The 26,057-nt window shown below is 43.0% G+C and overlaps 1 protein-coding gene across 2 annotated transcripts in view; it reads left to right on the top strand.

Moving 5' to 3' along the window:
* The window catches only part of LOC109901131 (cyclin-dependent kinase 14), a 207,512-nt gene that overhangs the window by 67,063 nt on the left and 114,392 nt on the right, over positions 1 to 26,057 (top strand). For both annotated transcript variants that reach the window (XM_031787048.1, XM_031787049.1), the window contains 2 exons: positions 1,684 to 1,746; positions 18,398 to 18,521. In XM_031787048.1, coding sequence (XP_031642908.1) covers positions 1,684 to 1,746; positions 18,398 to 18,521 — 187 coding nt within the window. The remainder of the gene's footprint in view (positions 1 to 1,683; positions 1,747 to 18,397; positions 18,522 to 26,057) is intronic.

Below are 26,057 nucleotides of genomic sequence, written 5' to 3'. Positions count from 1 at the left end.
CTGCTCCTGGTAATACATTCTGACCAGATCCTCTGAGAGATGACAGAACCAGGCTCTGGGCAGTCTGTAGCTGGTTGTAGGGATTCTAATGAGGATGCTCTCTGGCCTTAAAGTGTACATTTTGATTACCTGGAGAACAGAGGTCAATTTGGATAGAAGGGTTGTGGAGGTCTTTCAGTGCTGTTTCTCTGCTCCATGTGCAAGAATAAGAGCTAACCAATTTAAAGTATATATATTCATCAAGTAGATGCTGTCTGTAAGTGGACACGGTTGACAAGGATCTGTCTTTATTATGACAGAACACCCTTCTCTCACTGTGAATGTTGGACAGAGTGGATTGCGTATATTTGACAGAATGGGTAATGCAACACTGTGGATCTGTGTGTTGTCGTTGGTGTGGAGACACTTTTTTATTTGCAGCTCAGCCAGTTTCATGCTGTTCTATTCTGCTGTGTTCAGACCTGTAATTCCAGACTCTTTCATATACAGAAGGCTCCACACCAAGCCAAATCAATTCATTCTCCTCATTTAGCAGGTAATGACAATTGACAGGGAGCGAGCGGGACCGAGAGAGAGAGAGGTAGAGAGAGGGAGAGAGAAGAAATGGAGAGAAAGTGGGGGTGAGAAAGATATGGAGAGAGGCAAAGACAGATAGGGAGGGAGGGAGGGAGGGAGGGAGGGAGGGAGGGAGGGAGGGAGGGAGGGAGGGAGGGAGGGAGGGAGGGAGGGAGGGAGGGAGGGAGGGAGGGAGGGAGGGAGGGAGGGAGGGCAGGTTTTGAGTAAGGTGGACAGGCATGGCTGAAGCTTGTTTGAGCGTCTGGTTGAATTATTCATGAAAGGAAACACATTTATATCTGACGGTGTGAGGAGCAGCGGGGGTACGCAAATATCACCCAGCCCCACGAGCTGTGGTGTGTGTGTGTCCGTGTGTGTGTGTGTGTGTGTGTCCGTGTGTGTGTGTGTCCGTGTGTGTGTGTGTGCCCTGGGTCTGCTGGCAGAATAAATCACTGAAGTGCAGATCACGGTAATTCATCTTTTCTCTAGACAGACAGACGACTCTGCTTACATATAGCACCTAAAGACATACAGACAGTGTCACTCCCAATCTCATCCCTCCACACAATCACATTAAGGGATTTGTACCAAAGGTACCCTCTGTGGATCATTCTGTTGATATAGACCGGATATCCTTTATCCGCAGACGGAGGAGACAGACTGGGGAAGAAAATAAATGTTGCAAGTGACGTCTGCTGCAATTCAATGATTGAGTTTGTGTCTCCAGCCTGGCGCCTTACTGATATTTTATCATGGACGGATGACAGTAGGTCAGAGTTGCTTTGAATAGCAAGGGGAAAGCTATGAAAGCCAATAACTTTTTTCCATTAGCTGATTTTTCCATCCTCAACCAAGCTCACATTCCAACCAAGGTACATTCAAGACTAGCAACACAATAAACAAAAAGCCAATATTCTCACTGCCAAGAACCTCTCTCTGCTGCTTTTACACTTCAAACGAATATCATCAAATACGGAACAGCATGAATACATTTGTACAAATGTATTTTTACTTCCTTTTTCAAATGGACTTATTTTTGGTTAATTGCAATGCATCTGTTTTTATGATTTTTATGTGTCTTTATTTCGACATATTGTAATCTAACGGTCCTCTCTTTCTCCCTGACAGCACACAGACCTGTGCCAGTACATGGACAGGCACCCAGGAGGACTGCATCCAGACAACCTGAAGGTAAGACTGCTGCTCATTATCATGACTATATTACTACAGTAAACCACACTGTCCTGAGCATCACTAATATGTCATAGAATCCTACAGTTTTTACAGTGACACTGCTGAGGAGTGATGCCCACACACACGGTTAGATAGGAGCAGTGTCCTGTAGGCTTGCTTAAATTACTTCTATGAACTACACCGTTGAGGAGTAACACACACTGTTAGAGTAGCAATGTTTTCCTGTGGCTCTGTGTAGAGGTTTGTTGAGGATTTTATTTATTTATTTTATTTTATTTTACCTTTATTTAACCAGGTAGGCAAGTTGAGAACAAGTTCTCATTTACAATTGCGACCTGGCCAAGATAAAGCAAAGCAGTTCGACAGATAAAACGACACAGAGTTACACATGGAGTAAAAACAAACATACAGTCAATAATGCAGTATAAACAAGTCTATATACAATGTGAGCAAATGAGGTGAGAAGGGAGGTAAAGGCAAAAAAGGCCAAGATGGCAAAGTAAATACAATATAGCAAGTAAAATACTGGAATGGTAGTTTTGCAATGGAAGAATGTGCAAAGTAGAAATAAAAAATAATGGGGTGCAAAGGAGCAAAATAAATAAATAAATTAAAATTAAATACAGTTGGGAAAGAGGTAGTTTTTTGGGCTAAATTATAGGTGGGCTATGTACAGGTGCAGTAATCTGTGAGCTGCTCTGACAGTTGGTGCTTAAAGCTAGTGAGGGAGATAAGTGTTTCCAGTTTCAGAGATTTTTGTAGTTCGTTCCAGTCATTGGCAGCAGAGAACTGGAAGGAGAGGCGGCCAAAGAAAGAATTGGTTTTGGGGGTGACTAGAGAGATATACCTGCTGGAGCGTGTGCTACAGCTGGGAGATGCTATGGTGACCAGCGAGCTGAGATAAGGGGGGACTTTACCTAGCAGGGTCTTGTAGATGACATGGAGCCAGTGGGTTTGGCGACGAGTATGAAGCGAGGGCCAGCCAACGAGAGCGTACAGGTCGCAATGGTGGGTAGTATATGGGGCTTTGGTGATAAAACGGATTGCACTGTGATAGACTGCATCCAATTTGTTGAGTAGGGTATTGGAGGCTATTTTGTAAATGACATCGCCAAAGTCGAGGATTGGTAGGATGGTCAGTTTTACAAGGGTATGTTTGGCAGCATGAGTGAAGGATGCTTTGTTGCGAAATAGGAAGCCAATTCTAGATTTAACTTTGGATTGGAGATGTTTGATATGGGTCTGGAAGGAGAGTTTACAATCTAACCAGACACTAAGTATTTGTAGTTGTCCACGTATTCTAAGTCAGAGCCGTCCAGAGTAGTGATGTTGGACAGGCGGGTAGGTGCAGGTAGCGATCGGTTGAAGAGCATGCATTTAGTTTTACTTGTATTTAAGAGCAATTGGAGGCCACGGAAGGAGAGTTGTATGGCATTGAAGCTTGCCTGGAGGGTTGTTAACACAGTGTCCAGAGAAGGGCCGGAAGTATACAGAATGGTGTCGTCTGCGTAGAGGTGGATCAGGGACTCACCAGCAGCAAGAGCGACCTCATTGATGTATACAGAGAAGAGAGTCGGTCCAAGAATTGAACCCTGTGGCACCCCCATAGAGACTGCCAGAGGTCCGGACAGCAGACCCTCCGATTTGACACACTGAACTCTATCAGAGAAGTAGTTGGTGAACCAGGCGAGGCAATCATTTGAGAAACCAAGGCTGTCGAGTCTGCCGATGAGGATATGGTGATTGACAGAGTCGAAAGCCTTGGCCAGATCAATGAATACGGCTGCACAGTAATGTTTCTTATCGATGGCGGTTAAGATATCGTTTAGGACCTTGAGCGTGGCTGAGGTGCACCCATGACCAGCTCTGAAACCAGATTGCATAGCAGAGAAGGTATGGTGAGATTCGAAATGGTCGGTAATCTGTTTGTTGACTTGGCTTTCGAAGACCTTAGAAAGGCACGGTAGGATAGATATAGGTCTGTAACAGTTTGGGTCAAGAGTGTCCCCCCCTTTGAAGAGGGGGATGACCGCAGCTGCTTTCCAATCTTTGGGAATCTCAGACGACACGAAAGAGAGGTTGAACAGGCTAGTAATAGGGGTGGCAACAATTTCGGCAGATAATTTTAGAAAGAAAGGGTCCAGATTGTCTAGCCCGGCTGATTTGTAGGGGTCCAGATTTTGCAGCTCTTTCAGAACATCAGCTGAATGGATTTGGGAGAAGGAGAAATGGGGAAGGCTTGGGCGAGTTGCTGTTGGGGGTGCAGTGCTGTTGTCCGGGGTAGGAGTAGCCAGGTGGAAAGCATGGCCAGCCGTAGAAAAATGCTTATTGAAATTCTCAATTATGGTGGATTTATCAGTGGTGACAGTGTTTCCTATCTTCAGTGCAGTGGGCAGCTGGGAGGAGGTGTTCTTATTCTCCATGGACTTTACAGTGTCCCAGAACTTTTTTGAGTTAGTGTTGCAGGAAGCAAATTTCTGCTTGAAAAAGCTAGCCTTGGCTTTTCTAACTGCCTGTGTATAATGATTTCTAGCTTCCCTGAACAGCTGCATATCACGGGGGCTGTTCGATGCTAATGCAGAACGCCATAGGATGTTTTTGTGTTGGTTAAGGGCAGTCAGGTCTGGGGAGAACCAAGGGCTATATCTGTTCCTGGTTCTAAATTTCTTGAATGGGGCATGTTTATTTAGGATGGTTAGGAAGGCATTTAAAAAAAATATCCAGGCATCCTCTACTGACGGGATGAGATCAATATCCTTCCAGGATACCCCGGCCAGGTCGAGTAGAAAGGCCTGCTCGCAGAAGTGTTTCAGGGAGCGTTTTACAGTGATGAGTGGCGGTCGTTTGACCGCTGACCCATTACGGATGCAGGCAATGAGGCAGTGATCGCTGAGATCTTGGTTGAAGACAGCAGAGGTGTATTTAGAGGGGAAGTTGGTTAGGATGATATCTATGAGGGTGCCCGTGTTTAAGGTTTTGGGGAGGTACCTGGTAGGTTCATTGATAATTTGTGTGAGATTGAGGGCATCAAGTTTAGATTGTAGGATGGCTGGGGTGTTAAGCATGTTCCAGTTTAGGTCGCCTAGCAGCACGAACTCTGAAGATAGATGGGGGGCAATCAGTTCACATATGGTGTCCAGAGCACAGCTGGGGGCAGAGGGTGGTCTATAGCAGGCGGCAACGGTGAGAGACTTGTTTTTAGAGAGGTGGATTTTTAAAAGTAGAAGTTCAAATTGTTTGGGTACAGACCTGGATAGTAGGACAGAACTCTGCAGGCTATCTTTGCAGTAGATTGCAACACCGCCCCCTTTGGCAGTTCTATCTTGTCTGAAAATGTTGTAGTTTGGAATTAAAATGTCTGAGTTTTTGGTGGTCTTCCTAAGCCAGGATTCAGACACAGCTAGAACATCCGGGTTGGCAGAGTGTGCTAAAGCAGTGAATAGAACAAACTTAGGGAGGAGGCTTCTAATGTTAACATGCATGAAACCAAGGCTATTACGGTTACAGAAGTCGTCAAAAGAGAGCGCCTGGGGAATAGGAGTGGAGCTAGGCACTGCAGGGCCTGGATTCACCTCTACATCGCCAGAGGAACATAGGACGAGTAGAATAAGGGTACGGCTAAAAGCTATGAGAATTGGTCGTCTAGAACGTCTGGAACATAGAGTAAAAGGAGGTTTCTGGTGGCGATAAAATAGCATCAAGGTATAATGTACAGACAAATGTATGGTAGGATGTGAATACAGTGGAGGTAAACCTAGGTATTGAGTGATGAAGAGAGAGATATTGTCTCTAGAAACATCGTTGAAACCAGGAGATGTCATTGCATGTGTGGGTGGTGGAACTAATAGGTTGGATAAGGTATAGTGAGCAGGACTAGAGGCTCTACAGTGAAATAAGCCAATAAACACTAACCAGAACAGAAATGGACAAGACATATTGACATTAAGGAGAGGCATGCTTAGTCGAGTGATCAAAAGGGTCCGGTGAGTGGAGAGGTTGGTTGGTGATTTAGACAGCTAGCCAGGGCATCGGTAGCAAGCTAGCATAGGATGGAGGTCTGTTGTTAGCTACCTCTTGCGTTCCGTCAGTAGATTAGTGGGGTTCCGTGTGGTAGAGGGGATTAATCCAAATCACACAACAACAACAAAAATAAAAACAATAGATATAGTTATAGAGGCCCAAGAAGAAAACATAATAATAATAATAATAAAAAAATATAAAAAAAAAATTGTCCGATTGTCTATTCAGATAGCAGCCGGTAAGACAGCTAACGGTTAGCAGGCCGCAGATGGGCGTTCAGGAAACGTCGCGACGGAGGAGCCAGCCGAATAACTCCTTCGGGTAGATAACGTCGGCAGTCCAGTTGTGAAGGCCCGGTGGGGCTCCGCGAAGGCAGTAAAACGGGTCCGGATAGGTGACTGCAGCCCAGGTGTGATTGATGGAACTCAGGAGTGATTGACGGAGCTTGCTAGCTCCGGAATAATTGATGTTTGCTCCGGAATCGACGAAGGCCGATAGTCACACGGATAGCAGCTAGCTAGCTGTGAGATCCGGGTATGAATGTCCAGAGAGCAGTCGAAATCCAGGGACATGGAGAGAAAAATTGGTCCGGTATGTTCCGTTCCCGAGCCGCGCTGCGCCGTACAGAACTGGCGATAGATTTTCTATCCAAAGGATAGCTGATGACCACAAACCGTGGTTAGCTGAATACTAACGATTTGCCAGTAAAGGAGCTAACTAGCTTCTGAACTAGCTTCTGGATTAGCTTCTGGCTAGTTTCAGGCTAGCTTCTTGGAGTTTCTGGCTAGCTTCTTGGAGGATTACAGATCTGAGGTAAATAATACTTTTTTATAAATATACATTGGTGAGGCGGGTTGCAGGAGAGTGTTTTGAAGATGAGTTGATGGAAAATAAAAATAAAATGTATGTGAAAAAGTTGTAAATATATATATATACAGGACACGACAAGACGAGGACAAAAGACGTCTGAACTGCTATGCCAGGATGAGGAGAAGGTAGGGAGAGTGATGGAGTGAATGGGGTCATGGAGGATGGGAGGGATGGTGTGAAAGGGGGGTGTTGTATAGAGGAGTCCTATGAGAAAGGGGGGGTGAGTTCAGGCATCGTGGGTTATGTAACACTCCATACCTAATATTGTCACTAAGGATTTCCATAAGTAATGTATTTATCCTGTTGACGACCGACCGCCTGCCTCATTGAAATGCATGTATTAATAATAGAGATTATACCCAGAGAGGGTGTCAGGGGGAAAACTGCTTCCACCTCTTAATCTGTAAACATATGCTATGTCCAAAATGGCACCCTATTCCCCATATAGTGCACTACTTTTGATCAGAGCCCTATGGGCCCTAGTCAAAAATAGTGCACTATAAAGGGAATAGGTTGTAATTTGGGATGCAGAAGAGTTCCAGTTGTACGACAGGCCAGAACATGTGTTCTCACTATGTCACCATGTAGCCTTTGTGAAATAATTTTCTCTTTGAAGTATCTGTCCAAACTGGACTAGAAGGTAGAGTTAGAGACAGACATAACTAAATAGACAGAGACAGAGACAGACATACTGTATGCATGTTACCCAAAGAGCCAGCAGCTAGCGTTAGCCACAATGCTCTCCGTGGTGGGAGGACAGATGGAGCGGGAGAGAGGGAGGGAGAGAGAGGGAGAGGAACCAGAACCAGTCTTTCCCTAGTGGGAGGACAGACAGAGTATTGGAGGAGCTCTAATGACCTGGCAGCTGAAAGGAAAACAACCTGACTGTGTGGAGGCAGAGGCTATGTCCCAAGTGGATCCCTATGCGCTATGTGGTGCACTACTCTTGACCAGGGTCCCTAAGGGTGCCATTTGAGGCACAATCAGAGACACAGACCCGGACCAATCATTAGAATCAGCAATCAAAATCAAGATGTAGGCAGCATGGCGTATTGAACTGTTTGCCAATGTGCCACTCTTCAGTGCTCTTGTGTGTCAAGAGCCGGAGACACTCCAGTATGTGTTAACTGTAAAATGGAGGGTATAATAGCTATATTTGTAACCAGTGAGGAGCAGAGTAGATAGACAGTAGATTAACAGAGAAAGTGGCTTGTCCTCCTGTGTGCGTGCATGAGTGCGTGCATGAGTGCGTGCATGAAAGTGTTTAACTATTATTGTGGAGACCAGAAGTCCCCACAAGAATAGTAAACAAACCAAACATTTTGTTAGTCCCCACAAGGTCAAATGCTATTTCCAGGGGGTTTAGGGTTAGAAATACATTAAGGGATAGGGTTAGGAGCTAGGGTTAGTGCAGATAGCCCGGTTAGCCAATGTGCGGGAGCACTGGTTGGTCGGCCCAATTAAAGTACTATGCACATGAATGTATAGTTAAAGTGGCCAGCAGAGAGAAGTGTTTGCGTTGTTTGGAGTGTCTTGTTACAGAATTCCTTCTGAGAGCATAGTACAGAACATGTACCTTTACCCATACACTTGATTGAATATAGTGTTCTCCTTTAGTATTCTACCTATTATTTAATAGAACTGTCTGTTCTGTATGATATCACCCAAAACAACCTCCCAGTCAGTGATGCTCTTGATGTGATTATATCCAGTCAGCTGAATGGGTTTCTCTTAATGAGAGCAAAATACATTGATGTGAAACTGACACCCCTGACAGTAGGGCTGGACATTATGGCCAAAATATCATATCACGGTATATTAAAAAAAGGACGGTATGATGGTATTTCATGGTATTTCATGTTTTTGAATAATAAAATCTATTAACTTGTTTTTGTGTAGTGTGACCCTAGAGTGGCAACACAGACATTATAAGTGATTTCAATTAGTCTTTCTCCATTCTGATTGTTTTATACTGTTCAATTCAACCAAAAATTATTTGAGATAATTTCCACACTGCCACGTAGGGTTGCACGATATGGGAAAACAACCTAGGCCTTATTTTTAACCAAATGTTGCAATTTGCGATTTGAGTTGCGATTTAGAGCAACATGGGTGAACTGTTGGAATCACGGAAATAGAACGATTATTCTAATTCTATAGTTATAATATAATACTGGGCACTTTGAATACAGTGTTGTTGGACTTGACAATGAATGAAAATGCCAGAGAGGAGTTATTGTGACAGGGTAGGAACCAGAGTGTTGATGAGTGTTTCCTAGGGAACCCTATAATCTGTCTACATGTCATATTTTCTCTAAGCTACATCATGTAGCTAACATATTCACACTTCTAGTATTCCTCATTGATTTAGAACAGTGGTTCCCAAACTTTCTATAGTCCCGTACCTCTTCAAACTTTCGTCGAGCTGCGTACCCCCTCTAGCACCAGAGTCAGCGCACTCTCAAATGTTGTTTTTTGCCATCATTGTAAGCCTGCCACACACACACACTATACAATACATTTATTTATATCATAAGAATGAGTGTGAGTTTTTTCACAACACGGCTCGTGGGAAGTGACAAAGAGCTCTTATAGGACCAGGGCACAAATAATAATATAATGATAATCAATACTTTTGCTCTTTATTTAGCCATCTTACATTTAAAACCTTATTTGTTCATCAAACATTGTGAATAACTCACCACAGGTTAATGAAAAGGGTGTTCTTGAAAGGATGCACATAACTCTGCAATGTTGGGTTGTATTGGAGAGAGTCTCAGTCTTAAATCTTTTTCCACACACAGTCTTCGACTGTATTTAGTTTGCATGCTACTGAGGGCTGAGAATACACTCTCACATAGGTGTGTGGTTGCAAAGTGCATCAGTGTCTTAACAGCGCAATTTGCCAAGGCAAGTAACTCTGAGCACAGCCCTATCCAGAAATCTGGCAGTGGCTTCTGATTAAATAACATTTTCACAGAACCGCTTGTTGCAATTTCGATGAGGCTCTTGTTCATATTTTGGTAAGTGGACTGGAGGCAGGGCATGAAAGGGATCACGAATCCAGTTGTTTGCGTTATCCGTTTTGGGAAAGTACCTGCGTAATTACGCACCCAGCTCACTCAAGTACTTTGCTATATCATATTTGACATTGTCCATAAGCTTGAGTTAATTTGCACACAGTGGCCTTGCTTTAACAAAGTTAACCATTTTTACTGTAATGTCCAAAACGTCTTTTAAGCTGTCTGGCATTCCCTTGGCAGCAAGAGCCTCTCAGCGGATGCTGCAGTGTACCCAAGTGGCGTTGGGAGCAACTGCTTGCACGCGCATTACCACTCTACTATGTCTCCCTGTCATGGATTTTGCGCCATCAGTACAGATAACACACCTTGACCACCAAAGACCATTAGATGTCACAAAGCTGTCCAGTACTTTAAAAATATCCTCTCCTGTTGTCCTGGTTTCCTGTGGTTTGCAGAAGAGGATGTCTTCCTTAATTGACCCCCTATAAACGTAACTGACATATACCTGTGACAGGCCAGCCACGTCTGTTGACTCATCCAGCTGTAGCGCATATAATTCACTGGCTTGTATGCGAAACAGTAATTGTTTCAAAACATCTTCTGCCATGTTACTGATGCGTCGTGAAACAGTGTTGTTTGATGAAGACATTGTCTATATAGTTTTTCCTCCAGTATTGTCCCAGCCATATATACGGCAGGTAGCCTAGTGGTTAGAGTATTGGGCCAGTAACTGAAAGGTTGGTAGATCGAATCCCGGAGCTGACAAGGTAATAATCTGTTGTTCAGCCCCTGAACAAGGTAGTTAACCCACTGTTCCTAGGCGGTCATTGTAAATAAGAAGTTGTTCTTACCTGAGTTGCCTAGTTAAATAAAATAAAATATCTGTGGCAGCAGGAAGAAATAAGTCATTCACAATAGTATGGGCCTTGCCTGTCCTAGCTCACCATGTAAGACTCTCTTCTATCCCCTTCTTATTCATGGAATCTATTGCTTTTACACGTCTTATTACTCGAAAGTCGTCTTAATTCTCGCTCAAAAAACTCCTGTGGCTTAATTTTCAAATTGTCATGTTTACTGTCTGCGCAAGAGTGAAGGTTTCCCGCAAGAGAGTAACATTTAATGTCATTGGATGTTAATTATTTGACTAGGCTACCGGTATTTGACATTGTGTTGTTATTTCGCTGAACACTAGATGGTTTAAATTTATTTTTGGCAGTGAAACGAGGCTACCCAGCCGAGAAAAAAACCTCACACAAATGTGTAGCCCCTTTGGAAAATCTAAATGTACTGTTTGAAAATGTCTAGAATTTTTTTAAATAAAAAATGTGAATATGTATCCCATTTTTATTTGCCGTACCCCGTTTGGGAATACCTCATTTAGAAGATACTGTTGCACAAACAGCATTCTGATTTGGTTCTACACCTTATACTGGTATTATTAGGCTGTATAGCTAATTACGTTTGGTAAATACGGTATACCACCCAGCCTTACCTGGCAGGCATTGGTTGACAGTCAAAATCCTATTTAATCAGCATGTAGTACAAGAGGAGCTACCCTCATTGCATTATTCCTCAATGTCAAGTGTAGTATCAATGTCAGGTGGAATATTGATAAATAAGGTTAGTATAATGTAATGGTAACATCACAAATGCGCATGTCTAAAAACATTCAACAAACTCAACAAAGCACTAAACCTGAGTTCCCTACTCCCTCCCCTCCTCCTCTTTCCCCTCTACTCATCTCCTCTCCTCCCCCCTCTCTATGCCCTGATCATGTGTGCAGATAATGCAGTAATGACATGCTACATTAAGACAGACCGTACTACCCAGATGCTTTCTGGGATAAACTACTACGGGGAACAGGGCGGTAGGGGAACAGTAGCTGGCAGATGGGAGCGTCAGTGTCTTCTCAGCTCATTTAACATACTTTCCTACCTCTCCTTCACTCACTGCTGGGCTAAACTCACTCCCCCTGTATATAGTAAAGTGCTGCTTTCAGAGGTTTTCGCAATGACTCCCAAGGTTTCCATTCAAATAAAATACTTCATTAATTATCCCCTCAGGTGCAATGAAGATTTAGAGGTTGGTGTTACGAGATGTTGGCTTTGTCTATGATGTTGAGTACAGCATGACTGTGTGTGATTGGTCTCTCATTCACTATTGATAGGGTTTGAATTAGTAATGTGAACACAAAATACATCCGTTGGAATAACACATATTTTGGGGATTTGTCTTTGCCCCAAATCAGTCAGTATGCATTGGAATTAACCAATGATAAAACAAGCTTAGAAAAGAGACTAAATCAAATAAAATAATTAGCAATTGGCAACATGATAATATATTCACAAATGTTTCCCCTTTGTTCTGTGTTTTTGTGTGCACATATTCCATATGAATAAGAAATGTGTATAACCCATTATATGCTGTTAGTATGATGCATGGTCTCATCCTGTAGTAAATGAATGGGAATATCAGACAATAGAGCCAGCCTGGAGTCTAGCAGATTACAGAGAATATCTGGACTCAGATGAAATCCACTGTTTTTCTGGCCACACTTATACTCTAAACTTTATTGCTAAAATCTTTTCATGAAATCAAACAGAGTTAACGTTTCCATTTGAACACTGGTGTAAAAGCAGAGGTATATAAAACAGACATAACATTTAACAGATATACGAAAAGGCTATGATAACAGTTACAAGTTGAGGTGCCGTGTACAGTGTGTTGCCCACACCAGTGGTGTAAAGTACTTAAGTAAAAGTACTTTCAAGTACTACTTAAGTCATTTTTTTGGTGTATCTGTACTTTACTTTACTATTTATATATTTTATTGACAACTTTTACTTTTACTCCACTACATCCCTAAATAAAACAATGTACTTTTTACTCCATACATTTTCCCTGACACCCACAAGTACTCGTTACATTTTGAATGCTTAGCAGGACAGGAAAATGGTCCAATTTGCACATTTATCAAGAGAACATCACTGGTCATCCCTACTGCCTGTGTCTGAGTATTGGAGTATGCCCCTGGCTATCCGTAAATTAAAAAAAACAAGACAATGGTGCCGTCTGGTTTGTATAATATAAGGAATGTCAAATTATTTCTACTTGTACTTTTACTTTTGATACTTAGGTATATTTAAAACAAAATATTTTTACTCAAGTAATATTTTACTGGGTGACTTTCACTTTTATTTGAGTCATTTTCTATTAAAATATCTTTACTTTTACTCAAGTATGACAATTAGGTACTTTTTCCACCACTGGCACAGCCAATTGAGATGATATGGGATGAGTTGGACTGCAGATTGAAGGAAAAGCATCCAACAAGTGCTCAGCATATGTGGGAACTCTTTCAAGCATTCCAGGTGAAGCTGGTTGAGAGAATGCCAAAAATGTGCAAAGCTGTCATCAAGGCAACGGGTGGCTACTTTTAAGAATATAAAATCTAAAATATATATTTTGATTTGTTGAACAATTTGTTGGTTACTATATGATTCTACATGTGTTATTCCATAGTTTTATTGTCTTCACTATTATTCTACGATGTAGAAAATAGTAAAAATTAAGAAAAACCCTTGTGCCTAAACTTTTGACTGGTACTATACTGTATGTTGATACTGTACATGACATGAGTTTTCAAATATGGAAATGTGAAGTGCACATTTGGACTCACGGGTGTGGGGTTTGCTTGTATGACATCAAAGATATATTTATTCTAACAATGTCTCATCTTTCAGAACACATCCACGCCTCTTGATTTACAGCATTTCCCTCACTCAGACAAACAAACAAATATGCAAAAGTAGCCAAATAGCAGGAGGGATATCTTCTTGTCACTCGCGGTGCTCAAGTCAAAACCCATACAGTCAAAGCCCATATAGTCAAAGCCCATTCAGTCAAAGCCCATACAGTCAAAGCCCATTCAGTCAAAGCCCATACAGTCAAAGCCCATATAGTCAAAGCCCATTCAGTCAAAGCCCATACAGTCAAAGCCCATATAGTCAAAGCCCATTCAGTCAAAGCCCATACAGTCAAAGCCCATTCAGTCAAAGCCCATACAGTCAAAGCCCATTCAGTCAAAGCCCATACAGTCAAAGCCCATATAGTCAAAGCCCATTCAGTCAAAGCCCATTCAGTCAAAGCCCATACAGTCAAAGCCCATATAGTCAAAGCCCATTCAGTCAAAGCCCATACAGTTAAAGCCCATTCAGTCAAAGCCCATACAGTCAAAGCCCATACAGTCAAAGCCCATTCAGTCAAAGCCCATACAGTCAAAGCCCATACAGTTAAAGCCCATTCAGTCAAAGCCCATTCAGTCAAAGCCCATACAGTCAAAGCCCATATAGTCAAAGCCCATTCAGTCAAAGTCCATACAGTCAAAGCCCATTCAGTCAAAGCCCATACAGTCAAAGCCCATATAGTCAAAGCCCATTCAGTCAAAGCCCATACAGTCAAAGCCCATATAGTCAAAGCCCATTCAGTCAAAGCCCATACAGTTAAAGCCCATTCAGTCAAAGCCCATACAGTCAAAGCCCATACAGTCAAAGCCCATTCAGTCAAAGCCCATACAGTCAAAGCCCATACAGTTAAAGCCCATTCAGTCAAAGCCCATTCAGTCAAAGCCCATACAGTCAAAGCCCATTCAGTCAAAGCCCATACAGCCAAAGCCCATACAGTTAAAGCCCATACAGTTAAAGCCCGTTCAGTCAAAGCCCATTCAGTCAAAGCCCATACAGTTAAAGCCCATTCAGTCAAAGCCCATACAGTTAAAGCCCATTCAGTCAAAGCCCATACAGTCAAAGCCCATACAGTTAAAGCCCATTCAGTCAAAGCCCATTCAGTCAAAGCCCATTCAGTCAAAGCCCATATAGCCAAAGCCCATACAGCCAAAGCCCATACAGCCAAAGCCCATACAGCCAAAGCCCATACAGTCAAAGCCCATACAGCCAAAGCCCATACAGCCAAAGCCCATACAGTCAAAACCCATTCAGCGCTGTGAAGCGGAGAGCCTGAGCTCTGACGTCATGTATAGCATGTTACTGTACAGACACTGCATTCCAATTTAAGCACTTATCAATGACAAAATCTACAATTTTCAACCCACGTACAGGATAACACTTACACGCACGCACGCACACACACACACACACACACACACACACACACACACACACACACACACACACACACACACACACACACACACACACACACACACACACACACACACACACACACACACACACACACACACACACACACACACACGTTCACATACTCACACTGCAATTAGTACACAGCACAACTAATGATTCATTATGTCCCTGACACCCCGGCCCACTATACCCTCATAAGAAGAGAGTTGTCGCTTTCTATCTGTCCATGATTAGTGTGTAAAATCCTTCTCTCCTAATTCCTCTCACAATTTCATAATTATGTATCATCCGTCCGTTGTGTGGTGGAAGTCCCTAGAGGGGAGTGGAGGTGGGGTGACACTATTGATATTCTAGGGAGCGGACGGCTGGCTGCTATTGACTTTCCAGCAAGGCAGCTTAAACTCTCTACCCCCTCACCTCCCCTCCCTCCTCTGTTTCATCCTACTCTCACCGCTGCCCCTGTTCTCTCCTCTCTTTCTCTCTACCTGATTTTCTTTCTTTTCATTCCTCTGTCCTTCTAGACCACTCCCTCTCTCTGTCTGGTTCTCCCTCTCTCTGTCTGGTTCTCCCTCTCTCTGTCTGGTTCTCCCTGTCTCTGTCTGGTTCTCCCTCTCTCTGTCTGGTTCTCCCTCTCTCTGTCTGGTTCTCTCTGTCTGGTTCTCCCTCTCTCTGTCTGGTTCTCCCTCACTCTGTCTGGTTCTCCCTCTCACTGTCTGGTTCTCTTTGTCTGGTTCTCTCTGTCTGGTTCTCTCTGTCTGGTTCTCCCTCTCTCTGTCTGGTTCCCCCTCTCTCTGTCTGGTTCTCCCTCTCTCTGTCTGGTTCTCTCTGTCTCTGTATGGTTCTCTCTGTCTCTGTATGGTTCTCCCACTCTCTGTCTGGTTCTCCCTCTATCACTGTCTGGTTCTCTCTGTCTGGTTCTCTCTGTCTGGTTCTCTCTGTCTGTTTCTCTCTGTCTGGTTCTCTCTGTCTGGTTCTCTCTGTCTGGTTCTCCCTCTCTCTGTCTGGTTCTCCCTCTCTCTGTCTGGTTCTCCCTCTCTCTGTCTGGTTCTCTCTGTCTCTGTCTGGTTCTCCCTCTCTCTGTCTGGTTCTCTCTGTCTCTGTCTGGTTCTCCCTCTCTCTTTCTGGTTCTCTCTGTCTGGTTCTCCCTCTCTCTGTCTGGTTCTCTCTGTCTGGTTCTCTCTGTCTCTGTCTGGTTCTCCCTCTCTCTGTCTGGTTCTCTCTGTCTCTGTCTGGTTCTCCCTCTCTCTGTCTGGTTCTCTCTGTCTGGTTCTCTCTGTCTCTGTCTGGTTCTCCCTCTCTCTGTCTGGTTCTCTCTGTCTCTGTCTGGTTCTCCCTCTCTCTGTCTGGTTCTCTCTGTCTGGTTCTCCCTCTCTCTGTCTGGTTCTCTCTGTCTGGTTCTCCCTCTCTCTGTCTGGTTCTCTCTGTCTGGTTCTCCCTCTCTCTGTCTGGTTCTCTCTGTCTGGTTCTCTCTGTCTCTGTCTCACCACCTCTCTTTATCTTTCTCTGTATTTCTCTTGCCCCTTTCTCATTATCTCCCTCTGTGTATCTTTCCCTTCTTTACAATCTCTTTCCCACTCAGACTAACTTCCTCTTCTTATCTCTCTCTCTCTCTCAATAACTCTCTCTCTCTCAATAACTCTCTCTCTCTCTCTCAATAACTCTCTCTCTCTCTCAATAACTCTCTCTCTCTCTCTCTCTCTCTCTCTCTCTCTCTCTCTCTCTCAATAACTCTCTCTCTCTCTCTCAATAACTCTCTCTCTCTCTCTCTCTCTCTCAATAACTCTCTCTCACTCTCACTCTCTCTCACTCTCACTCTCACTCTCCCTCTCTCTCACTCTGTCTCTCACTCAATAACTGCATTGTGATGCATTTAGCATTTTAAGCCAGATGGGGAGACCAGTCATCTAGCAGATGTCATGTCTGTCACGTGGCCAAATGTCCTGCTAGTATAGTGACCGTGTTGGGCTAGTGAGTGTGACTACAGTCTAGGGCTACACATGGAATAGAGATTTCAACCTTTTACATACATGTAAAGACATACGCTATGAATTTGAAAAGCATGCAAAAGCACTCATCTCAGCCCAGCTCTCAGCTAAACTCCAATCAAACATCATTTGAAGTTCACGTGAAATTGCAGACATTTAATCAAATTCTGTTTGTCAGTAAGCTGTTATTGTTGCCAAGCCTATCTTTGCCCTTGTACTTTACTTTCTACCATATAATATGCTAATTTGACAGAATTTTCAGTTTTCCTGTCGTCGACAATAAGAGTTATTTTAAGCAGCGTTTTGATGTTTCGTTTGCAAAGAGAGGGGAGTGAATAAATGAGTAACCTTTTGATTGCCTAGCCCACTTAATGAGGCAGGGCCTTTTGACGAGTGTGTTTTGATATACATGAGTAAACACACATTTCTCATGCTAATTTCCAACGTTGTGCGTTGTTTCGCATATCGCCCGCCTGCCGAGTTGAGGAATGCTAAACTGTTGACCTGGTGACTCCAGATGCCAGACAGGACTGATCCCTGATTGGACTCCACGGATTTCGCTCTGCCTAATTGGCAGAGACCCTGCTAGTGCTGCTGGGAAGAGAGAAATTGCAATGAAAGATTGGAATGTTGGAATGGAGGATCAGCATTTGCACAGATTCAGAATTCATTATTATTTGATTGATGCAAAGTGAACAAAAACCACAGGATCTGAAAGAGCCATAGACATTGATGTTGTTTTCAGGTGCTGTGTCAGAGAAAAAATTGTAAATATGAGGACATTTATTGACAGTTTATTTTGTGTAGATTCTTATTTTCTCGCCTATTTCCCATTGTTAGAATGTGAATGTAACTGAAAACCACTTTGTGACATATTCATAAATAGAACAGACATTTTTTTAAATGTATTTAATTTATATTGTTTGTTTATTGATCTCCTCTCAAGCCTTCGAATGAACCAGTCACTATTTGTTATCGATGCGTGAGATCAGATGGTCATTGTGAGGGCATCTATTTGATCACTGGTCAATAGTCCAAGCTGAGGAAAAGATGGGAGGGGAGTTCTGGGTTGATTGGCTAGTATTGACGTTGGGGAGTGGAGTGAGGGTGTGTGCGAGTGTGTACGTGCAAGCGTTATAGAGTTAATGATGTGGTGTAAATGAGTTGTGGAAGTTAATATACCAGGGCTGGTGTTGTGTTGAGGCTGAATGAAGACATTAGCACCTCCTACTGATGGATAGCTGTTATGACTCCTCTATGGGCAGGAACGCCTTTCTCTGTTACGTATGAGTCCAAACAATGCTATGAATCAGCCAGAGAGATGGAGAAGAAGAGAGATGTAGATACTAAATGGACAAATAGCAGGATACAAAATAAAAACATTACAAGGAAATATTGCTATTGAGACAGCATAGTGGATGACTTGGAAATCCATTATAGACACATGATCGACATTGTTTTAATGATTCATGATTAGCCTACTCTAATAAAATTTCTCATTTCTCTAATGAACTCATGAATTGAATCATTCATAGATATTACATCTAATGATGAATGATTATCGGTGGGTCTCCTCTCTGTCTATCAGTTGTTCCTGTACCAGTTGCTGAGAGGTCTGTCCTACATCCACCAGAGGTATATCCTGCACCGTGACCTCAAGCCTCAGAACCTGCTCATCTCTGACACTGGAGAACTCAAACTGGCCGACTTCGGTAGGTGGCTTTGCTTTGTCTGACTAGCACTCTTTTGTATTTCTGTGCTTCTCTCTGTCTCTTTATGTCTCTGTCCCTCTCGCGCTCTCTCTCTTCTCGCTCTCTTCTCTCTCTCTCACTCTCTTTCTTTCTCTCTCTCTTTCTTTCTTTCTTTCTTTCTTTCTTTCTTTCTTTCTTTCTTTCTCTCTCTCGCTCTCTCTGTTTTGCTTGCTCTCTCGCTCTCTCTCTGTCTCTCATGTGTGTGTGTGTGTTAGACCTCTCCTGAAGCGGTAGCACCATATGGCCAGTCTCCTTTCATGGTGCCCAGCTCTGTAAATACTACCCACGCGGTTTGACTGGTTTCCAGAGGGGATCGGCTCAGACTGGCACCACAGACCAGACATCAGAAATCATCCCTCTATCTCCAAATCCCTCCATTCACCCTTCCATCCATCCCTCTATCTCCAAATCCCTCCATTCACCCCTCCATCCATCCCTCTAGCCACCCAGGCAGGGGAGACACCTTCATCAATAATGTAAACCCCTCATTATAGAGTAGACATATTACTGGAAGGCAATGAGAAAATAATGGACAACATGCTAAATGCGAAAGAATGGAAATCCCATGGAAATACTGCTGTGGATTCACACACACATAGACACAAACCCTAGCCTAGGGGATCTCAGTGACATATGTGTTCTGAAAGGAGAGGACGAGGGTACTGGGGAATAGGAAGGGGGATAGAAGGGGGGGGGAGAAGGTAGTGGGAAATGGGGATAAGGGGGAGGAATGAGGGGCTTGGAGAGCATCAAGGAGAGGGGAGAGAGGGGAGGAAAAGGCTGACTTCCTGTCAGCCTCAGTGGCATGAGTTCTGTGTCCCTGCTGGTTGATTTGTTTCTGGACCTGATCCAGAATCATCCTCAGCTCTTTGTGTGTTTCTCTGTCCTAATGAGTAGCACAAACAAAGGCAAACAAGTGAGGGTTATGAAAACCTTAGATGGTTAGGCTGAAGGATAGAACAAACTCAAGTAGTGTGTGTTTGTGTGTGTGTTTTTACGATGGTGCCAAGGTGACCGTAATCACCTATCTACACACACACACACAGTGCGAATGAGAGAGACAGGATCTGGTATATGACAGCTGCTGTTGATGGAGTCTTGGAGCATATGGTCATATTTTTGCCTCTCTCGCACACACGCACGCACACACACACACACACACACACACACACACACACACACACACACACACACACACACACACACACACACACACACACACACACACACACACACACACACACACACACACACTGTACTTCCAGGACACTTAATTCTCTGCACGTGCAAGTGTGTGTTACTGTTTAGTGTGTGTATTGGTTTATAGCCTGCAATAGACATTTGCGTTTTCATGCTTGACTATCATCGAAGAAGAGAGTCGTAACTAAGACATTGTTTCTTTGTGTGAGACTGAATTGCAAATGTGTGTGTGTGTTCATCTGTATGTGTGTGCTCCCGTACATAAGTGTGTGTGTGTCTACAATCTCTCAACGGGGTGTCTCTCGTGTGGCGTGGATCATTCCCAGTCATTCAGATGTTGATATCTCAGTGTGTGTACTATGAGAGTCCTCCTTTCTCTCTCCTCAGAGCGGTGTCTCTCCTTTCTAATCCTGCTCCAGTCAATGGGCCCGCAGCCAACTCCATCTCTGCTAATTGTATCCATTGTATGGCAGCAGAAATGGAAAGTCGAGCTCTCCTGTCTCTCTGATTGTCTTTGTTCTCTGCCCTGCTGTGTGTAGGAGTCTCACAAAGACCATTTCCTCCACAATCACACTTTATTATGTCTGGCTGGATGGAGGCCTCACCTTGAAACAGACGCAGGCTACTGTGGGAGGTATTATAAGACTATCAACATGTTCTATGCTGAGCTTGTAGTGAAACAGAACAAACAAATGTCCCCTAGGTACCCTGAAAACAATGCTGCAAATTACAATCATCTTGCAAATACCTATCCAAATACCTATCCAGCCATTGGTTTAACAATCAACCAATAGATACAGTACATTGCAGTGATGATGTCACTTGTTCTATACTATATCCACAAAAATGTTAGCTTTCAAGACACTGTATAATCTCCCTCCCTCCCTCCCTTGTCAGGTAGTGTGTGTGTGTGTGTGTGTGTGTGTGTGTGTGTGTTTGTGTGTGTGTGTGTGTGTGTGTGTGTGTGTGTGTGTGTGTGTGTGTGTGTGTGTGTGTGTGTGTGTGTGCGTGTGTGTGTGTGTGTTAGTGATATAGTTTGAAGACAGCTGGTTAGGATAATGATCTGTGGAGAGTGCAGCAATGTGACAATGGAGATGAAGGAATCTGGTTGGAACGTCAGAGGTATCCTCATGGAGGATTCCTGTCTGTCTGTCTGTCTGTCCGTCTGTCTGTCTGTCTGCATGTATGCAGTCATGGCCAAAAGTTTTCAGAATAACAAATATTAATTTTCACAGTCTGCTGCCTCAGTTTGTATGATGGCAATTTGCATATACTCCAGAATGTTATGAAGAGTGATCAGATGAATTGCAATTAATTGCAAAGTCCCTCTTTGCCATGCAAATGAACTGAATCCCCCCGAAGCATTTCTACTGCATTTCAGCCCTGCCACAAAAGGACCAGCTGACATCAAGTCAGTGATTCTCTCGTTAACACAGGTGTGAGTGTTGACGAGGACAAGGCTGGAGGTCACTCTGTCATGCTGATTGAGTTCGAATAACAGACTGGAAGCTTCAAAAGGAGGGTGGTGCATTGGAACCATTGTTCTTCCTCTGTCAACCATGGTTACCTGGAAGGCAACACGTGCCGTCATCAATGCTTTGCACAAAAAGGGCTTCACAGGCAAGGATATTGCTGCCAGTAAGATTGCACCTAAATCAACCATTTATTGGATTATCAAGAACTTCAAGGAGAGTGGTTCAATTGTTGTGAAGAAGGCTTCAGGGCACCCAAGAAAGTCCAGCAAGCGCCAGGATCGTCTCGTAAAGTTGATTCAGCTGCGGGATCGGGGCACCACCAGTACAGAGCTTGCTCAGGAATGGCAGCAGGCAGGTGTGAGTGCATCTGCATGCACAGTGAGGCGAAGACTTTTGGAGGATGACCTGGTGTCAAGAAGGGCAGCAAAGAAGCCACTTCTCTCCAGGAAAAACATCAGGGACAGACTGATATTCTGCAAAAAAAAAAAAAAAAGGAAAGTCATTTCCTCTGATGAATCCCCTTTCCGATTGTTTGGGGTATCCGGAAAAAAAGCTTGTCCGGAGAAGACAAGCTAAGCGCTACCTTCAGTCCTGTGTCGTACCAAGAGTAAAGCATCCTGAGACCATTCGGGTTGCTTCTCAGTCAAGGGAGTGGGCTCCCTCAAAATTTTGCCTAAGAACACAGCCATGAATAAAGAATGGTACCAACACATCCTCCGAGAGCAACTTCTCCCAACCATCTAGGAACAGTTTGGTGATGAACAATGCCTTTTCCAGCATGATGGAGCACCTTGCCATAAGGCAAAAGTGATAACTAAGTGGCTCGGGGAACAAAACATTGATATTTGGGTCCATAGCCAGGAAACTCCCCACACCCTAATCCCATTTAGAACTTGTGGTCAATCCTCAAGAGGCGGGTGGACAAACAAAAACCTACAAATTCTGACAAACTCCAAGCATTGATTATGCAAGAATGGGCTGCCATCAGTGTGGCCCAGAAGTTAATTGACAGCATGCCAGGGCGGATTGTAGAGGTCTTGAAAAAGAAGGGTCAACACTTCAAATATTGACTCTTTACATCAACTTCATGTAATTGTCAATTAAAGTCTTTGACACTTATGAAATGCTTGTAATTATACTTCAGTATTCCATAGTAACATCTGACAAAAATATCTAAAGACACTGAAGCAGCAAACTTTGTGAAAATTAATATTTGTGTCATTCTCAAAACTTTTGGCCACGACTGTACAGTTGAAGTCAGAAGTTTACATACACCTTAGCCAAATATATTTAAACTCAGTTATTCACAATTCCTGACATTTAATCACAGTAAAAATTCCCTGTCTTAGGTCAGTTAGGATCACCACTTTATTTTAACAATGTGAAATGTCAGAATAATAGTAGAGAGAATGATTTATTTCAGCTTTTTATTCTTTCATCACATCCCCAGTGGGTCAGAAGTTTACATACACTCAATTAGTATTTGGCAGCATTGCCTTTAAATTGTTTAACTTGGGTCAAACGTAGCCTATCACAAGCTTCTCACAATAATTTGGGTGAATTTTGGCCCATTCCTCCTGACAGAGCTGGTGTAACTGAGTCAGGTTTGTAGGCCTCCTTGCTCGCACACGCTTTTTCAGTTTGCCCACAAATGTTCTATATGATTGAGGTCAGTGCTTTGTGATGGCCACTCCAATTTATTTATTTTAGATTTTTTTTATTTCACCTTTATTTAACCAGGTAGGCTAGTTGAGAACAAGTTCTCATTTGCAACTGTGACCTGGCCAAAATAAAGCATAGCAAAAAAGCATAGCATGAACAGACAACAACACAGAGTTACACATGGAGTAAACAATAAACAAGTCAATAACACAGTAGAAAAAAAAGAGTCTATATACAATGTGTGCAAAAGGCATGAGGAGGTAGGCGAATAATTACAATTTAGCACATTAACACTGGAGTGATAAATAATCAGATGGTAATGTGCAGGTAGAGATATTGGTGTGCAAAAGAGCAGAAAAGTAAATAAATAAAAACCAATACCTTGACTTTGTTGTCCTGAAGCCAGTTTTCCACAAATTTGGAAGTATGCTTGGGGTCATTGTCCATTTGGAAGATTGCAATCAAGCTTTAACTTGACTGATGTCTTGTGATGTTGCTTCAATATATCCACATCATTTTCCTACCTCATGATGCCATCTATTTTGTGATGTGCACCAGTCCCTCCTGCAGAAAAGCTCCCCACAACATGATGCTGCCACCCCTGTGCTTCACGGTTGGGATGGTGTTTTTTGGCTTGCAAGCCTCCCCCTTTTTCATCCAAACACAACAATGGTCATTATGGCCAAACAGTTCTATTTTTGTTTCATTGGACCAGAGGACATTTCTCCAAAAAGTACGATCTTTGTCCCCATGTGCAGTTGCAGACCTTAGTCTGTCTTTTTTTATGGCGGTTTTGGAGCAGTGGCTTCTTCCTTGCTGAGGGGCCTTTCAGGTTATGTCGATATAGGACTCGTTTTACTGTGGATAGAGATACTTTTGTACTTGTTTCCCGCAGCATCTTCACAAGGTCCTTTGCTGCTGTTCTGGGATTGATTTGCACTTTTCACACCAAGGAACGTTCATCTCTAGGAGACAGAACGAGTCTCCTTCCTGAGCGGTATGACGGCTGCGTGGCCCCATGATGTTTATACTTGCATACTATTGTTTGTACAGATGAATGTGGTACCTTCAGGCATTTAGAAATTGCTCCCAAGGATGAACCAGACTTGTGGAGGTCTACAATTTTTTTTTTGAGGTCTTAGCTGATTTCTTTTGATTTTCCCATGATGTCAAGCAAAGAGGCACTGAGTTTGAAGGTAGGCCTTGAAATACATCCACAGGTACACCTCCAATTCACTCAAATGATGTCAAATAGTCTATCAGAAGCTTCTAAAGCCATGACATCATTTTCTGGAGTTTTCCAAGCTGTTTAAAGGCACAGTCAACTTAGTGTATGTAAACTTCTGACCCACTGGAATTGTGATACAGTGAATGTAGTGAAGTGAAATAATCTGTCTGTCAACAATTGTTGGAAAAATGACTTGTGTCATGCACAAAGTAGATGTCCTAACCGACTTGTCAAAACTGCTGTGTTAACAAGAAATGTGTTTGTGGTTGAAAAACGAGTTTTAATGACTCCAGTCTGAGTGTATGTAAACTTCCCACTTCAACTGTATACAGGGAAATACCTGACTGGGATGTGTGCTGTTTGCTGCCTATCTCATTAGGGATCACTTAGTATGGTGAAATGGGCTGTGATAGACATACAGAGAGACAGGCTATGATAGACATACAGAGAGACAGGCTGTGATAGACATACAGAGAGACAGGCTGTGATAGACATACAGAGAGACAGGCTGTGATAGACATACAGAGAGACAGGCTGTGATAGACATACAGAGAGACAGGCTGTGATAGACATACAGAGAGACAGGCTGTGTTAGACATACAGAGAGACAGGCTATGATAGACATACAGAGAAACAGGCTGTGATAGACAGACAGAGAGACAGGCTGTGATAGACATACAGAGAGACAGGCTGTAATAGACATAAAGAGAGACAGGCTATGATAGACATACAGAGAGTCAGGCTGTGATAGACATACAGAGAGACAGGCTATGATAGACATACAGAGAGACAGGCTGTGATAGACATACAGAGAGACAGGCTGTGATAGACCTACAGAGAGACAGGCTGTGATAGACATACAGAGAGACAGGCTGTGATAGACATACAAAGAGACAGGCTATGATAGACATACAGAGAGACATGCTGTGATAGACATACAGAGAGACAGGCTGTGGTAGACAGACGGAGATGCAGGCTATGATAGACATACAGAGAGACATGCTGTGATAGACATACAGAGAGACATGCTATGATAGACATATAGAGAGACAGGCTGTTATAGACATACAGAGAGACAGGCTGTTATAGACATACAGAGAGACACGCTGTGATAGACATACAGAGAGACAGGCTGTGAGAGACATACAGAGAGACAGGCTGTGATAGACATATATGTATTACTACTGTATATGAGAGGAGAAGTGGGGAGAATCACAGGAAGTAGAAAGCCCATGTCTGGATGGATGAATTAATTAGGCATGTGAGACAACTGTCTCTAATTGGATTTTCTTAGCAGAGGAAATAAAACCAATTCTGATCTTAAATACTAGTTTTGCTTGTTTATGTGTGTGTGTTTGATAAGCAAAGGGGAATAAAAATGTTAATGTCCTCATCCCAGATCACGAAGAAGCAGTAACAGTATGCATGCCATGCCATGTTGACACACACACACCAGCACGCACACACACGTCACACATTTCCCAGAATCTATCAGACCAGACAAAAATGATCTGCCAAGCGCACACAATCCGTTATTGCCAGCAGAATCCTGTGCAAGTATGCTAAATTACTTCCAAAGCATTATAGCATATTTTAAAGCCATTTTATACCTAGTTTTGTTATATATAAATATATTTGAGATATGAGCAGGGGGTATTGTTACATATCACGCAATCATACATTCATCATCATATATTAGACTGGGATGATGCAGGCGAGGAGTGACACATTATTTAATTTACCCTGTTTTCTATTCTGGCTACACATTTCATGACGGAAACAAGTTGTGTAGTGCAGCATCTGCAAGATTGTTTTTCAGTGTTTTTTGTAATGATAAATGCTGGTTTTTATTTTAACAAATAATATATTTTTTGGTATATCTTGTTTCTTCTCCCCGTGGATTTATCTTAGCTTTAGACACAGCAGCCGAAG

Source organism: Oncorhynchus kisutch, linkage group LG13 (genome assembly GCF_002021735.2).
Source record: "Oncorhynchus kisutch isolate 150728-3 linkage group LG13, Okis_V2, whole genome shotgun sequence".
Lineage (NCBI taxonomy): Eukaryota > Metazoa > Chordata > Actinopteri > Salmoniformes > Salmonidae > Oncorhynchus > Oncorhynchus kisutch.
The sequence above is the reverse complement of the archived record's forward strand: the minus strand, read 5'-3'. Positions and strand labels throughout refer to the sequence as shown.